The sequence below is a fragment of the Palaemon carinicauda genome, chromosome 13 (assembly GCF_036898095.1).
Source record: "Palaemon carinicauda isolate YSFRI2023 chromosome 13, ASM3689809v2, whole genome shotgun sequence".
Lineage (NCBI taxonomy): Eukaryota > Metazoa > Arthropoda > Malacostraca > Decapoda > Palaemonidae > Palaemon > Palaemon carinicauda.
In genome coordinates this window covers 134,195,650-134,210,478 of record NC_090737.1, presented here as the reverse complement: position 1 = coordinate 134,210,478, position 14,829 = coordinate 134,195,650, and the positions used below count along the sequence as shown (strand labels likewise).

Genomic DNA, 14,829 nt, shown 5'->3' with positions numbered 1-14,829 from the left:
TGGTTATGATATTTTCCATCACTTTGTAAGGAAGCATTTTTTTTTAGGTAAAGGCATCAGAGATTAAGGAATAATAAACCAAAATTATTTGTCCAAAGTTTACATGCAATTTGTAGTTTTAATGATTTTGTTAATACATGACAGGGTTAAAATTACAGATGAAAAGACCAATGTTTAAGCTTCCTGAAGATATATTAACAAATATACATGGCAATTGGCTGAATTTTAGTCAAGGAGAGAGCCAGAATACAGTACACATTTACAGTAAGTCCTACGTTTACAACAGCTTTGATTTACGACATTCTATGGATACAGTACAGCTCCCAGTTTCATTTCATTCTTATTTTTTAGATTATTACTTTAGTTACTACTGTGTTAGCGTAGGTGAATGATGTCGATACTTATCTATAGTACTGTATCTAGATGTGTTACAAATTACATCAAAACATGTGGGATTGCTTCAACTGAGCATTGTTGAGTTATAATTTTTTGGATGTTAATAAATGTCTGAATGTTCACTACAGTACATTTGTACTTTGGAGGTTCCTCGCTTCTTAATTCTATTATAGTGTGGATTATCAAAGGAGGACTGCAGTACATTTGTACTTTGGTGGTTCCTCACTTCTTAATTCTATTATAGTGTGGATTATCAAAGGAGGACTGTTTTATACAAGATTACTGTGTACAGTACTGTGTTGAATTATGTAATTACATATTTTTGTTGATGTTGTATAAAGTTTATAATTAGATGTCACTGCATTGTATATAGTATGTATATTTTGATGAAAAACAGATGCCATGCTGTATTGTCTGGAGTTTATTGGATGTATACAATCTTAAAGATTCACGGATAGGCAAAATACTTAAAACCAGTTCCCGTTTCTGTATGTAAGCTGGTTAAATACTATAAAATTTTAGTCAAACAACTGCCATATGAGTGGAATTATATGTATCTTTCAAGAAAGTTAGCTCATGTAAATTCAGGAAACTACTGTATTTAGATTTTTCCACTTAAAAATTTTTGGTATCAATATTGTATTGAAAAAGTGTACTACCCCTGTATCCTTTGAATTGTGAGTCTGATTAATAGGTTAATTAATTTTTCTAATTATATAGGTTGCAAGAGAGAACAGAACTTCTCCAGTAAGTGTGGAAGTGATTCGGGAATCGGAATTCAGTACTCTTCTCAATCACAATCAGATGTTCCGTGGATGCACTGCACTTCATTATTCTGTTCTCGCCGATAACCAGGAGTGTGTACGTTTCTTGTTAGATGCAGGAGCAAACCCCATGCTGGAAAATGAGTATCGATTCAAGCCGGAAGACTACGCGAAAGATATCGGCATGCGAAAGATGATGCAGAAACACTCCGATCTTTATAGGAGTAAGCTAAAACAGGCTGAAATGGAAGAGAGGAGAAAATTCCCTCTTGAACAGAGGATAAGACAAAGAATAGTAGGACAGGAAGGAGCCATAGCCACGGTCTGCGGTGCCATACGTCGGAAAGAAAATGGTTGGTATGATGAGGAGCATCCCTTAGTTTTTCTATTCCTAGGGTCGTCTGGTATTGGTAAAACCGAACTTGCCAAGCAAGTTGCACAGTATTTGCACAAAGGGAAAGATGCTGCATTCATTCGTATGGACATGTCCGAGTATCAGCAAAAGCATGAAGTGGCCAAGTTTATTGGCTCACCGCCTGGTTATATTGGCCATGAAGATGGAGGCCAGTTAACAAAAAAATTGAAAGCATTCCCCAATGCAGTAGTCCTATTTGATGAAGTAGAGAAAGCTCATCCAGATGTTCTGACAATATTGTTGCAGCTATTTGATGAAGGTCGGCTTACTGATGGCAAGGGCAAGACTATTGAGTGCAAGGTGAGATAAAATTCTCGTTGCCTGTTGTATTTCATCGTGTCATGATTTGTATTTGTTTCACAAACTTATTTGCATTAGTTTATGTTTGTAGTCTTAACTAATCATAGAGAATTCATTCCAGGTTTATAAGAAAGTTATCATCTACTTACTGCCTAACTGTGCTTTGCATGGTTCCTTGGGTTTCACGTAGGTAAAGATGTTCGATGTTTTTGCTCGTAGGATGTAAACAGCAGCTCAGAATCACTTTCATTATTATTCTTATTGTATTCTTTTTTGTTTTGATACATTTAATATGCTTTCCAGATCATATAGCTAAGGGTGGTAAGAGGCACCTTATAATTGGGTATGTCTTTGAAAACAAATAACCAGTATTACATTTTAATAGTGCACTGTTGAAACACTTAAAGTCTTCAGATCTGTTTTGTTTTTATCTCACAGGATTTAATCAAGTTTTGGAAATGTTATTAGAGATTTTTGTTTACTATACCAAGTTCAGGACATTTTCATATCTGTTCACATCATCATAAAAAGAAAAATATATATCTGCTCTTCCTTCTGTGGTCTTATATAGGAAATAACATCTCTCCACTTTCTTGTGTCTTTTACTGTGTCATCTTGAACTCCTATCAGGTTAGACTTCATCTATCCCTTTTTTCTAGAATTTCCTGAAGCTTTTTACAGGCTCTCATACTTTGACTTCCAAACAATCTCAGTCTTGGAGTTCTCAATCTCTCTTGCAACATCTTAAAAATAGATCTTGTAACAGGAATTTGTCCACTCTTGAAACATCTAGAAACTGGTCTCCAATACCCTGATGACTTGGGGACCTCAAGTAGTCTATTGTAAACCCAGAAAAATCATGGTCACATCTTCAATGGGATTATTCTCTATTAGGCTATACTTTCTGCTTCTTCCTAGAGAGCTAGCATTTTCACTTGGTTGTGGTAGTAAGATAGAAAGGCTATTGGAGTATCTGCTAAAGGAGGAATAAACCCAAAAAGGTGGCTACACCCCTCCTCCAGCATCTAGAGAACCCAACGTCTAGCATCTACTCTTGAGTCCAAAAAAAGTCTCCCCACTACAGGGGTATGAAAGCTCAGAGAGTTTCTGTTAAGATTTTGTAGTTGCTTCAGTGTTTCTCTCTGTTCCTTGTCCTCTGGCCATATGAATGGGATGCTTCTGAGGTTCTGATCTGTCATTAGTTCTCACATTCCTGCTTGATAACAAGTGAGGAGCCATTACTGGATTTGTTACTACCTAGGCTTCCTGAAAGGAGCATTGAAAGCCTAAGCAGATAGGTTACATTCTTCTTTATTTAATACCTGTTCGAAAATTTTTTAATGTTACCTGTGATCAAGGATAAAACCAAATAGGGAGCTGTATGGATTCTAGTCTTAACTGGCTCCATCATTTAATTTATGGTCTAAGCACTCGAGGAAAATATATACAGTATATAGAGTATTTCTGACATTTGCATTTTCATCCAAGAAACTTGCTTCAAGATCTATACTAGAAGATTATCGATAACTTTTAATGAAGACATCACAAAAGAAAAACTACTGTAATCGTGAAAGGTTAGCCACATTTTTAGGTGACGAATAAATGGTCAATTAAAGGGGAAAAGCTTGGATCCTCAGTAGGAGTACAGTAGCACTAAAAGAAGGATTCTCAGGCATATGGTAAGACTTGGGTCTATTGGGTTTCATAGCTAGAGTTAAAAGAAAAGAATTCGGTTTGAAAAGAGAGGATGTTTGTCATACTTTTTCTGTCGTTTTGTTGAACTTCTTTCTCATAGCTTTAGAAGCTTAAAGCCTAATTATTTATCAAGACAAATTAATCATATTAGAGAAGTTGGAGGAGCAATTATTTATTACCTCAGATTTATCAGTCTTGGATTCCATCCATCAGGGAAAGTAAAATTGATACTCCATATCAGTCATACTCTTCCTCCCAAGATATTAACATCTGATATCTAGGGAAGGTAACCTGATTTCAAAACGGCTTAATCACCTCTTGAATAAATATGGTTTCTACTGTGGGAGCTGACTGACTAGTAGAAACACCTTGATTTACTCCTGAACCAGGAGATATTAACAGTTTTTCCAGGATTCTCCTGAGAAAGTGCTAAATGGAGTTTAGATTTGGGGAAAGACCCATCTTCCTTGAATAATAATTCTCCAAAGGAACTGTTACTGAAGTACTAGATGCCCGAGAGTGAAGCTAAGGGGTGCAAAATTTTCTAGCGTGGTATTCATAATTCTAAACTGCTAGATTTAGAGGTGCTAGTGGTGCATCAGTAGACAGTACAGGCATGTGTAACAAGAACGTTCTTTTTCTTCTGAAGTAAGCTGCAGCAGCAAATATTTCTTCACAAAAATAAAGCATTTATGTTTGCTAATCTGCAATAACATTGTATTCTCCAGGCTTTTTTTTATGAATGGTAGCTATGTTGATTGTTTACTCGAAACTTCAATCTTTACAGGATGCAATATTCATCATGACATCTAACTTGGCTAGTGATGAGATTGCTGAATACGGCATACAACTGAGAGAGGAAGCTGAGAAAATTACCAAACAGCGTTATGAAGGTCAGCCGGAAGATTTAGAGATTACTGAAACCATTACTATATCTCGTAGGTAAGAAATTTTCATTTTCTTTGTATATTAGTATTATTGTAGGAGGTTGAGGTTAAATGGTTATAAGTTGTATGAAAAATACAGTATGTATTTTGTAATTAAATATGATTTGGTCACACACATCAAAGTGATTTCTTCAAAAAGGCCTCATAGCTAGAATTAAATAAAGCAGCAGAAGATTGGTAGGTAGATTAAGCTTTCAGTGCACTTAGGAGAATCTGGTTTAAATGCTCATGCTGCTTTTTATATAGTCTCGTGTATGTCTATGGGTCCATCTGTAGAACACTTCTTTCTAAGCCTTTTCTTTTTATATCTTAGTATTACAGTACTGTATTCAGGGTCATATTTATTTTTACTCTAGATATTTTGGGGTCATTTTGTTTGAAGTTACGCACATCATCGTCATTATTATAAGTATTTTCATGTCAGTTCCTCCCTCTATAGGGTTGTACATTTTGTGGTCACTGTTGTCGGTTTAATTCCCTACATCAGCCCTAGTTGACACTGCAAATCTTATTCAACTAGAAATATTTCAATAAGGGATTTGCTAGGATTTGAATATATCATTAGTGGCCCTCAGTACGACTAAGATCTGTTCCTTCGCCCTAGTGTAAGTCGACTTTTGATGTAAATCAGAATACACCTAAATACAGTATTGAAGAACATGATACTTTTGATATTATCGCTGGTAATGATGAAGATTCAGAAAAGTACCTTGTGATGAAGAGTAATATATCTAAGAGTCATGTCTTGGCATCATTCAATGGAATTGTTGAAAGAACTGAAAGCCGAAACAATTAATGATAAAGGTTAGTGTTCTATTTGTCATAAGATCACAAAGATAAATGAAAACACTAATGGCATTAGTGAATGTGAGCGGTATCATTATGCTGTATATTAAAAGCCTTGGATGCTGATGAATTTTTTTTTAGATATTTTTAAATGAAGAAAATGCTAGCCAATTGCAAGAGAACCTGTGACCTTTGCATAAAAAGATGGCATGGCTCATTTCAGTATAGAAGGTTGTACTGTATTGGTCTCAGTATTCATGATATTAGAAGTTGTATAACTAGATTCCATGCATGAAAGTCAAATAAATGGAATTATGAGATATATCATTCAGCAGATAATATGAATCTATTAGGTTACTTTCAAAATGGCTCATTCAAAGCAAATACATACAATGGATCCATGATGTTTTTGGATGAACATCACCTTAACCTGTTTTAAGGGAAGTTACCAAATTCAAAAGGAAAAGCTTATAATGTAGGCTTTTTTTTTTTTTTTTTTTTTTTTTGCTTTACTCTTTACTAAACAGGAAAAATGTAAAGGCATGACAACAATAGTCACAACATTGATGAATGAAAAAAGTAAGCATTTAGATATAAATACAAAATAGTATTAAAAAAGTAAAGTAATTGTGTTTTTGTTGCATCTACAGTACTGTATATACTTTTACACCCAAAGTAATCTGCAAAATGCTATTATTTCAATTTAGTGTTCTAAGAGTTTAGATTATATTACTTTCAGGAAGCGTGAAGTAGGAATTGATGAATGGAGAAGTATTGCATTAAAAGCTGTAGATAGAGACGACTGGGGAATTCTAACGGAGGCCCTTTGCGTCTATAGGCGTAGGAGGAGATGATGATAACTTTAATGGGTTATTTTATTTACTCAACAAAAAATAATAATTCGTGTATAATTTTTCTTAGGGGGTTAAGCTAATATAACCACTGTTGAATTTTAAGGGTTTAAATTGGTCGAGTTAGTCTTTTGCTGTTCGCGTTTGTATTACTGTATGCAGTTTACAGTACTTGTAATTCTCGGTGACCTGAATGATTAAAGTTTTCTCCTTTAAGTTTCTCAAGTTTCTAAGCTAATTATCACTTAACTTAATTTTTCCTTTAGGTTCAAGGAGAGGATTGTTCGTCCTATATTGAAGAATCATTTTCAGCGTGATGAGTTTCTCGGAAGAATTAACGAGATCGTTTACTTCGTTCCATTCTCACGGTCTGAACTTTTAAAACTTGTGAGGATGGAGCTTGATCGATGGGTTAAGCAAGTAAGTACAGTATAACTGTTCTGGCATGTATATATATTTAACTCTGTATTCATTATGCTATATACTTCAAGGCACAAGTTAGATCGACAGATAGGTTAAAAACCAAGTGTTCTAGAGTGAATTTGTTTGCCTAGCATTAGTAGAAAATAATAATACAGTACTTCGTTGGACTTTGAAAGAAACATGGCAGTGGGCCAAATCCTGAGGACAGGTACATGGTCTAGACAGTCTACCTTTACGGCTCACTACTTAAAGGATTGTTCTAGGAGATCCTTGGACGGGTTCTCTCTTGGTCCCATCATTTCCATGCTCCAAAAGATTCAAAGGTGTAGCCCCGGGGAAGCCGCGGGCAGTAAGGCCAAGAGAGACAGGTTCCTTCTTGACCCCTTTTTTCCCCTATCATCTTCCCCTATATGACCCTTAAATCCTTTAACTGCCATGAGATACACTGTCAGTGGAAGAATGCATCTCTAAGGTTTTTTGCAGAGGTGGGTTACTTAGACACTAGAGAGTTTTTTGCGGAGTTTTCTCTATTTTCTCGTGTTTCCTCTTAATATTCTTGTATTTCTTATGTAAGCATCACTCACTTCTGTAGCCTGCAAATTTGGCATTTCATATAAGCATCTCAAAGATATGCATAACATAGCTGTAGGTTATCAGGTAGGAGTAGAGTGTTTCAAGTATCTAACCCTAGTAATCCTAACATAGCTTCTGAGTAGTGCCTGCATAACTGCATGGTACAATACCCAGCTTTCTTTTGCCTGTGTCCTTATCTGTGTCTTCTTCGGATGTGGTTCCTTCTTGCAAACAAGAGCCCTACTTACAGACGTTTTGGAGCTAAGAATATTGAATTAGCTTTTGTTTAGTTTGGTCAGCCTCTATACCTTTAGATTTTTATCCATAGTGATCCTCTCGATATTTGCTTTTGTTGAGGAAATTCCATAACCTCATGCATTAGTCATTCCATGTACAATGTGGTATCTTATTTGAAGGCGTCAGCTTAAGATACCAAGTTTCTTCTCTTAATCTATCCTTCAGGAGATAAAGTACTACTAGGATTTTTATGATATCGGTTTCCTAGTGTTTTAGTTGCTGCTTCTACCAATATTCTGGGTCCAGTCGGTATTGTTGGTGTCTTGTTTTGGCATAACATGTTAATTCAAAAAGTCCTCAGCCTTATAACTTTTGTTCGGGTGGTTTTCATTTTTGGAAAGCTTCGAGGCTAATATTTATTTTGCTGTGTGTTGGTACTTTTACATCATTAGGTTTTTTGTTTGGCTAGCCCTTTATGTACAGTACCATTATTATTTTGACATCGGGACTTGAAAAGTGTTTAAATGATATTAGAAACCTTTGATGTAGTATTTCTCTAGCCTATGATTCTAGAAAGAAAGTCCTTGTCCTTTTTGCAACCTCAGAGTTCCACCAAAGCAAGATAAGAGATTTAGATTACTGGCATAAGCCTTATAAGGAACTACAATTAACTAATTCCTAGTCTCCTGAGGGTGTATTGTTTACTATCTGTAATAAGATAACCTTTATCTCACCGTTCACATCTATGTGTGAATCGGCATACTGATAAAAGATTAAGAGTCATTGAAATGAAGAAAATTTCTATATTTAGATTTATTTCAATACTTAGCTGATGTTCAATATTATCCCACTTTCCTCCCAACATCTACAGTTATTAGGCACAAATCAGAGATGGAGATAATATTTGCTGACTTAGCCTTCTTCTTTGTCTATTAGCGGACTTTTTATCCCATGCTGACCTGCCTACCGACACTTATTGGTGTTTCTTATTCTCTACAAGGACTAGCAAAACCAATTTTACTTTAGAAAACTTTTGTTTCTAATCTATCTGTTGAACTAGCGTGGCCTCAAAACATACAAATCAATGAGTACTGTTCTGGATAAGTATTGAAATAATGACAAAAATCTATGAATTTGGCTGTAGTGATTTTAGCTGGGTTATTTTCAAACACCATATTTTGTTATGAAATTGAAATGTATCGAAAACAATAATTTTTTTCTCTCTGAAACCAAATTAAGTAATTTTTGTGTATATTTTCTAGAAATATTTGCAAAATAAAGGATCGTCCAATTTCTGAAAATGATAATTGACCTTAACTTTCCAGGCACATGAAAAGCACAATATTGAATTGAAGTGGGATCCTGTTATTCTTGATGTATTAGCAGATGGGTACAATGTTTATTATGGAGCAAGGTCTATTAAACATGAGGTAAGTGTTCCCTTATTGATTTTATTTATGAGGATAAGTTTTCTTAAAAGCCCTTATGTTGTGAATTTTTGTGCTCGAGATATGTCGTCCTGATAGCAGTTCCTCCAGGCAGCTTTTTACTTAGGATATTTCTGCGAGTGACATACCAGAGAATTTTACCTGTAGAGGTATCACCGAGATACTACCCCCGGAGCGAATATCCAGAAAGATATCGTTTGTTTTATCATAACTAGCCCTTAGTTATATTTTTTTTCTCAAAAAGAAGAAGAAATTCCCGCGGACAGGTAACATTTTAAAAATTATTTTAAATGTCCATATAGAATTTGAACTCTATTTTATTTGTTTTAACAACTGTTATGAATAAATAAGCTGGTTCTATCATGTAGATAAGTAAAAAAAAATTACAGATTGGATTAGACCTTTGTATCATACATTATTTTTATTTAATATTACATGTTATTGTTCAAATGTTTGCATAGCAGCAAGAAAAATTAAAATGGGAGTGTTCATAGTAAATCTATGAACACTCCCAGCTCTTCATGGTGTTACGCCTTCCCGTCAAAAAGTATCTGTATCCGCTTTTTATTTACATTTTAACTCTGTTTCTTTTCATCAGTTAGTAAACAACTATTTAATTTGCTCTGAGATTGTTTGGGAATTCTGATATTTTAATTAGATTATTTTAAATATTTAACTTAGCCGGTGAATATATAATAGCTGACGTCTCGGACGGCTCGACAGAAACACAAAAACTCGCGAGCGATCGCCATGAAGGTTGCGGGTGTGCCCACCAGCGCCGACTATCGGCCAGATACCGCATATACATGTAAACAGCCTCAGTTCTTCTCTGTCGGTCTTGTCGACAAGTTGATTCCGTTACTCGCTGTTGACCTGGAGTTTTTCGTCATTCTTGGTGAAGTACTTCTTTTTGGTTTTGAGCTTTCGCAGTGCAGGTGTTTTTATCTTCAATTAAAACTCTTGAACCCTTTTTTGGATAGCGTTTATTGTTGATGACTTTGGATTGTTTTTGGATTTTCTTTGACTTTTCAAAATGGCTGACCCTTCTCCGATTCCTAAATTTCGTAAATGTAATGCTAGGGATTGTAACAAACGTCTTCCAAAGGCCTCTCTCGACCCACATACCGTGTGTTCTAATTGCCGGGGTAAAACCTGCCAATTAGGAGATCGGTGTGATGAGTGCGTGGTACTTTCGGAATTCGACTGGCTAGAGTTTGATAAGTATTCTCGTAAGCTTGAGAGAGATAGGGTGAGGAGAAGCTCCTCTAGATCATTAGATTTTTCCTCCTCCCATGCCCCTGAACCTAATCCTTCCCCTGTAGTAGTTGTTCCTGAACCTTCTACTAGCACTCATGAACCATCCATGCGGGATATGTTGCTTGCCATTCAAGCGTTGGGTGAGAGAGTTGAGTCTTTGGCAGCGGACCGTAATCAACTCATGGCGGATGTGAATGTGTTAAAGTGTCAGAGTGCCACATTAGAAAATCGTGGGGATAAAGTGATTAGTGCGCAAAGTGTTTTTAGTGTTGCGACCGAGGGTTCGTCTGTTCGTGCTTGTCGTTCTCCTAGTCCGAGACCTCTTTCAAGCTCCCATGCACCAGGGAGAAGTAATGTCGTAGGAACAGACGTTCAGACGAACAGACGTTCCCTCTATGGTTTCGGGCGTGTCTCGTCAAGACCTCCCCTACCATAAGACGACGAGGCTGTTTTCTCCTCGTCATCCGAAGGCTTCTCGCGAAAGAAACCTTGGAGCAAAGTTTCTAGACCCTTAAAGCGGAAGTCAGTCCCTTCAGGACAGGTCCAGCTGTAGCCATTGGGACAGCTCTGACCCTGTGCAGTCATCGGAAGACTGCTCGCCGCTTAAACGAAAGCGTAACACGGGCTCCGAGAGTCTCAGTAAAGGCAATGTTTTGCCGTCACAGACGTTACCATCGTCTCGGCCCGTACCGACTCCCGTTGATCCTAAATGAGTTGTCCTGCAGGATATGCAGAATAAGCTTGCCTCCCTTATGGAGGAGTATACCGTTGAGCAGGTTCACGATGATCCTCGCCTTTACGCTGATCGAGATCCTGGCCGTCAGCCTCCCAAACGAGCCTTTACTCGTCCTGTTGACGGTACAAAGTCACGTCAGTCACGTAACTTGGAGCCTCACTCGATGCAGTCCCGTGTTGACTTTCAGCCGTTTGTTGACGTTCAGGACGTTCGCCAACCAGCTCAGTTACCTTGTTTTGACGTTGAGCGTCAAGCACCGCAGTCAAGGGTTGTTTTAACTGCTCAATCTAGGCAGTCAAGGCAGTCTCGACTTGACGTCGAGCGTCCTCCTGCTCCTGTTGTTGTTGCTGGTCAGTCCTTTTAAGCAGTTACATGACGTAGCGTCATTGACTGCTACTGATGCTCCTTTGCGTGTGGACTTTGCTTGTCAAGCATTGCCACCACGGCAGGTCTCTCCCTTGCTTGAGACTCATCAATTGTCGGACGAGGTTCCTTCAGATGAGGATGTTGCTGATCCTCCACCTACTGATAATCCTTTGGATGTTTTATCAGACGTAGAAGAGCCTAAGGCTGCGCAACCTTCTATGGATTTTAAGAAAATCATGATGATTTTTAAGGATCTTTTCCCAGATCATTTTGTTACTGCTGCTCCTCGTTCGCCTCCGTCTGAGTTTGCGCTAGGCTTAGCTGCTGCCAAGCCTTCCTTTACTAAGGTAGTGCTCTCTCGCTCTTCTAAGAGGGCTTTACGTCTACTAGGCGACTGGTTGGTTACCAGGAGGAGTTTGGGGAAGACGGCCTTTGCCTTCCCACCTTTTAAGCTAGCTTCTAGAGCGAGCGTCTGGTATGACACGGGAGAAGTTCTCGACTTGGGAGTCCCTGCCTCTGCCCATGGTGACTTCTCAAGCCTCGTAGACTCTCCCCGTCGCCTGGCCATGAGACGCTCTAAAATTTGTTGGTCCTCCTCGGACCTTGACCATCTCCTTAAAGGGGTTTACAGGGCCTTCGAAGTTTTTAACTTTTTAGATTGGTCTCTAGGAGCATTAAGCAGGAAGATCTCGTCTGCCGACCAGGATGTTTCCTTACTTATTATGTCTTGTATGGACAAAGCCATCCGCGATGGCTCCAATGAGCTCGCCTCCACCTTTATGTCTGGAGTCCTGAAGAAGAGGGAAACCCTTTGCTCTTTCTTTTCAGCAGGAGTTACTCCCTGTCAGAGATCGGAGCTTCTCTTTGCTCCCTTATCAGCTGCCTTGTTTCCTCAACAGCTGATCAAGGACATTGCTGCTTCGCTTGTACAGAAGGATACACATGACCTGATGGCTTCTTCTGCTCACAAGGGAGCTCCTTCTTCATCCTTTGTTGTGAGACCCAGAATCGATACTCCTGCGTCTAGGTTTATCCCGCCCTTTCGTGGCAGAGCTCCCAGCAGGGGAGGCTCTCGTGCCGACGGAAAGAGAGGCAAGAGGAGAGGATCCAAGTCCTCCCGTGGCAGAGTCTGACTGCCCACGTCCTCAGACAGCGGTAGGGGCCAGACTGAACAACTTCTGGCAGGCCTGGGAGAAGAGGGGTGCAGACCAAGAGTCTGTGTTGTTGCTCAAGGAGGGGTACAAAATACCTTTTGTACGCAGACCTCCTCTAGTAACAGTTCCTCTAGACCTCTCTCCCAGGTATCGAGAGGAGTCAAAGAGACAAGCTCTACATCACCAGGTGTCTCTGTTGCTAGAGAAGGGAGCGGTGGTGAAAGTCTCGGACCTTCAATCACCGGGATTTTACAACCGTCTCTTCCTAGTCCCAAAGCATACGGGAGGTTGGAGGCCAGTGCTGGACGTCAGTGCGCTCAACGTTTTTGTTACGAAAACAAAATTTACGATGGAGACCACGAAGTCCGTCCTAGCAGCGGTCAGAGAGGGAGACTGGATGGTCTCTCTCGACCTGCTGGATGCGTAATTCCACATTCCTATACACCCGGATTCTCAACCGTATCTGAGGTTTGTTTACAGGAATGTGGTGTACCAGTTTCGAGCCCTGTGCTTCGGCCTCAGCCCTGCTCCTCTCGTGTTTACGTGGCTCATGAGGAATGTGGCAAAATTCCTTCATTTATCGGGAATTCGAGCCTCCCTGTACTTGGACGACTGGCTTCTCAGAGCATCGTCCAGTCATCGCTGTCTGCAGGACCTTCACTGGACGTTGGGTCTGGCAAAGGTGTTGGGACTGTTGGTAAACTTAGAAAAGTCTCAACTGATTCCATCCCAGACGATTCTCTATTTGGGGATGGAGATTCGCAGTCTAGTTTTTCGGGCTTTTCCGTCTGCCACCCGAATAGAGCAAGCCCTGCTCAAAGTCCGGCTCATGCTGAAAAAAGAACGTTATTCAGTAAGAAGTTGGATGAGCCTCGTAGGAACTCAGTCATCCCTGGAGCAGTTTGTCTCGCTAGGGAGACTTCACCTTCGCCCTCTCCAGTTCCATCTAGACTCTCACTGGAACAAGAGCAAGACTTTGGAAGCTGTATCAATCCCGGTCTCCGAGCCAGTAAAAGCATGCCTGAACTGGTGGGACAGCAACATAAGTCTGAGAGAGGGTCTGTCCCTGGCAGTCAAGAACCCAAACCACGTGTTGTTCTCAGACGCGTCGGATTTGGGTTGGGGTGCGACTCTGGACGGTCGGGAATGTTCGGGTCTTTGGACGTCGGTTCAGAAGAGCATGCACATCAACGACAAGGAGCTATTAGCGGTCCACTTGGCCTTGATGAGTTTCGAGAGCATCCTTCGAAACAAAGTGGTAGAGGTCAGTTCAGACAACACCACAGCTTTGGCGTACATCTCCAAGCAAGGAGGCACTCACTCCCACACACTGTTCGTCATCGCAAGGGACCTCCTCATCTGGTCAAAAAATCGAGGCATCTCCCTGTTGACAAGATTCATCCAGGGGGACTTGAACGTCTTGGCAGACTGTCTCAGTCGGAGAGGTCAGGTGATCCCCACGGAATGGACCCTCCACAAGGACGTGTGCAAGAGTCTTTGGGCGACTTGGGGTCAACCCTCCATAGACCTCTTTGCCACCTCGTTGACTAAAAGGCTCCCGACCTATTGCTCGCCAATCCCAGATCCAGAGGCAACCCACATAGACGCGTTTCTACTGGACTGGTCTCACCTGGACATGTACGCATTCCCACCGTTCAAGATCGTCAACAAGGTACTGCAGAAGTTCGCCTCTCACGAAGGGACAAGGTTGACGTTGGTTGCTCCCCTCTGGCCCGCGAGAGAGTGGTTCACAGAGGTACTTCAATGGCTGGTAGACGTTCCAAGGAGTCTTCCTCTAAGGATAGATCTCTTACGGCAGCCCCACGTAAGGGATGTTCATCAAAGCCTCCCGCGCTTCGTCTGACTGCCTTCAGACTATCGAAAGACTCTCAAGAGCTCGAGGCTTTTCGAAGGAGGCAGCCAGAGCGATTGCGAGAGCTAGGAGAGCTTCTACCATCAAAGTATACCAGTCGAAGTGGGAAGTCTTTAGAGACTGGTGCAAGTCAGCATCTATTTCCTCTTCCAGTACCTCTGTAGCCCAAATCGCAGATTTTCTCCTACATCTGAGAAATGTTCGCTCCCTCTCAGCGCCCACTATTAAGGGCTACAGGAGCATGTTGGCGTCTGTATTCAAACATAGAGGCTTAGATCTTTCCAATAATAAAGATCTCCAAGATCTCCTTAAGTCTTTCGAGACCTCTAAGGAGCGTCGTATGGCAACTCCTGGATGGAACTTAGACGTGGTCCTAAGGTTCCTAATATCCGACAGGTTTGAGCCATTACATTCAGCCTACCTGAAGGATCTCACCCTCAAGACGCTTTTCTTAGTGTGCTTGGCTTCGGCTAAAAGGGTCAGTAAGATCCATGCCTTCAGTAGGAACATCGGCTTTTTCACAGATAAAGCCACATGTTCACTTCAGCTTGGTTTCTTGGCCAAAAATGAACTGCCTTCTCGTCCTTGGCCTAAGTCATTTGATATAC

General features: G+C 40.3%; 1 protein-coding gene across 1 annotated transcript in view; it reads left to right on the top strand.

The window, feature by feature from the left end:
- LOC137652097 (mitochondrial disaggregase-like) overlaps positions 1 to 14,829 on the top strand; it is a 45,185-nt gene that overhangs the window by 15,826 nt on the left and 14,530 nt on the right. The window contains exons 3-6 of the mRNA XM_068385293.1: positions 1,117 to 1,875; positions 4,358 to 4,512; positions 6,421 to 6,574; positions 8,713 to 8,817. Of these exons, the coding sequence (XP_068241394.1) occupies positions 1,117 to 1,875; positions 4,358 to 4,512; positions 6,421 to 6,574; positions 8,713 to 8,817 (1,173 nt within the window). The remainder of the gene's footprint in view (positions 1 to 1,116; positions 1,876 to 4,357; positions 4,513 to 6,420; positions 6,575 to 8,712; positions 8,818 to 14,829) is intronic.